General features: G+C 49.9%; 1 protein-coding gene across 1 annotated transcript in view; it reads right to left on the bottom strand.

The window, feature by feature from the left end:
* Window positions 1–995, bottom strand: part of FHAD1 (forkhead-associated (FHA) phosphopeptide binding domain 1) — a 172295-nt gene that overhangs the window by 166606 nt on the left and 4694 nt on the right. Inside the window, exon 2 of the mRNA XM_011966789.1 lies at window positions 662–768. Within this exon, the coding sequence (XP_011822179.1) occupies window positions 662–754 (93 nt within the window). The 5' untranslated portion in view covers window positions 755–768. The remainder of the gene's footprint in view (window positions 1–661; window positions 769–995) is intronic.

Below are 995 nucleotides of genomic sequence, written 5' to 3'. Positions count from 1 at the left end.
GATTACAGGCTTGAGCCACCGCGCCCGGCCATGAAAGCAACTTTCAATCAGACCTGCCCACCAAAGTGCCATGTCAATGTACTGTTGCCATGGCAACACCCAAGCGTTATCTCCCCTTTCCATGGCATCCAATGATCCCAAAGTTATTATCCCTTCCCTGCATAAACCAGCCCTTAATCTGCATGCAGTTAAAAGTGAGTATAAATATGACTGCAAAACTGCCCTGAGCTGCTGCTCTCTGTCCACAGGGCAGCCCGGCTCTGTAGGAGCAGCCACACACCTGTAACACTGCTGCATCCATAAGTCTGTTTCCTTCTACTCCTGGCTTGCCCTTGAATTCTTTCCCGCACAAAGCCAAGAATCCTCTTGGGATAAGCCCTACTTTGGGGCTCATCTGCTCTGCATCGGGTGGGACAGCGACAGATGTGCTCAGCAAAGGATGGGGCACATCCCGCTCTGCACAGCACTCAGCTTCACTCCTTATGCCAGCGAAATGGGGTACCCGTGGCAACTGGCTATTGGTAGCACACCAAGGAAAGGTATGGCTGCTTGCCCAAGGTTGTGGTGTACAAGAGACTGGAGGCCACATAACACTAAGGACTGTTGAAGGGGGAAGGAAGGGGTCAGGGAGGGGACAGGAACAGGTGGGAAGACTTCTTACCTGTAAAACAAGGTCTGAATCTTCATGCCTTCCAATTGTGGTACTTTTATTTAGGACAAAAAAGCCTTCTGCGCTCTTTAGATAGGCTTTCATCCTCTCTGTTTTCCCTACATAAGGTTTTCAGAAAGAATTTTGTTAGAAAATGCAGTCCTCTAATTATTCAACATCATACTTAGAATGAGGCCGGGCGCGGTGGCTCAAGCCTGTAATCCCAGCACTTTGGGAGGCCGAGATGGGCGGATCACAAGGTCAGGAGATCGAGACCATCCTGGCTAACACGCTGAAACCCTGTCTCTACTAAAAAGTACAAAAAAACTAGCTGGGCGAGGTGGCG

This window comes from Mandrillus leucophaeus, unplaced genomic scaffold (assembly GCF_000951045.1).
Source record: "Mandrillus leucophaeus isolate KB7577 unplaced genomic scaffold, Mleu.le_1.0 Scaffold773, whole genome shotgun sequence".
Classification (NCBI taxonomy): domain Eukaryota; kingdom Metazoa; phylum Chordata; class Mammalia; order Primates; family Cercopithecidae; genus Mandrillus; species Mandrillus leucophaeus.
The sequence above is the reverse complement of the archived record's forward strand: the minus strand, read 5'-3'. Positions and strand labels throughout refer to the sequence as shown.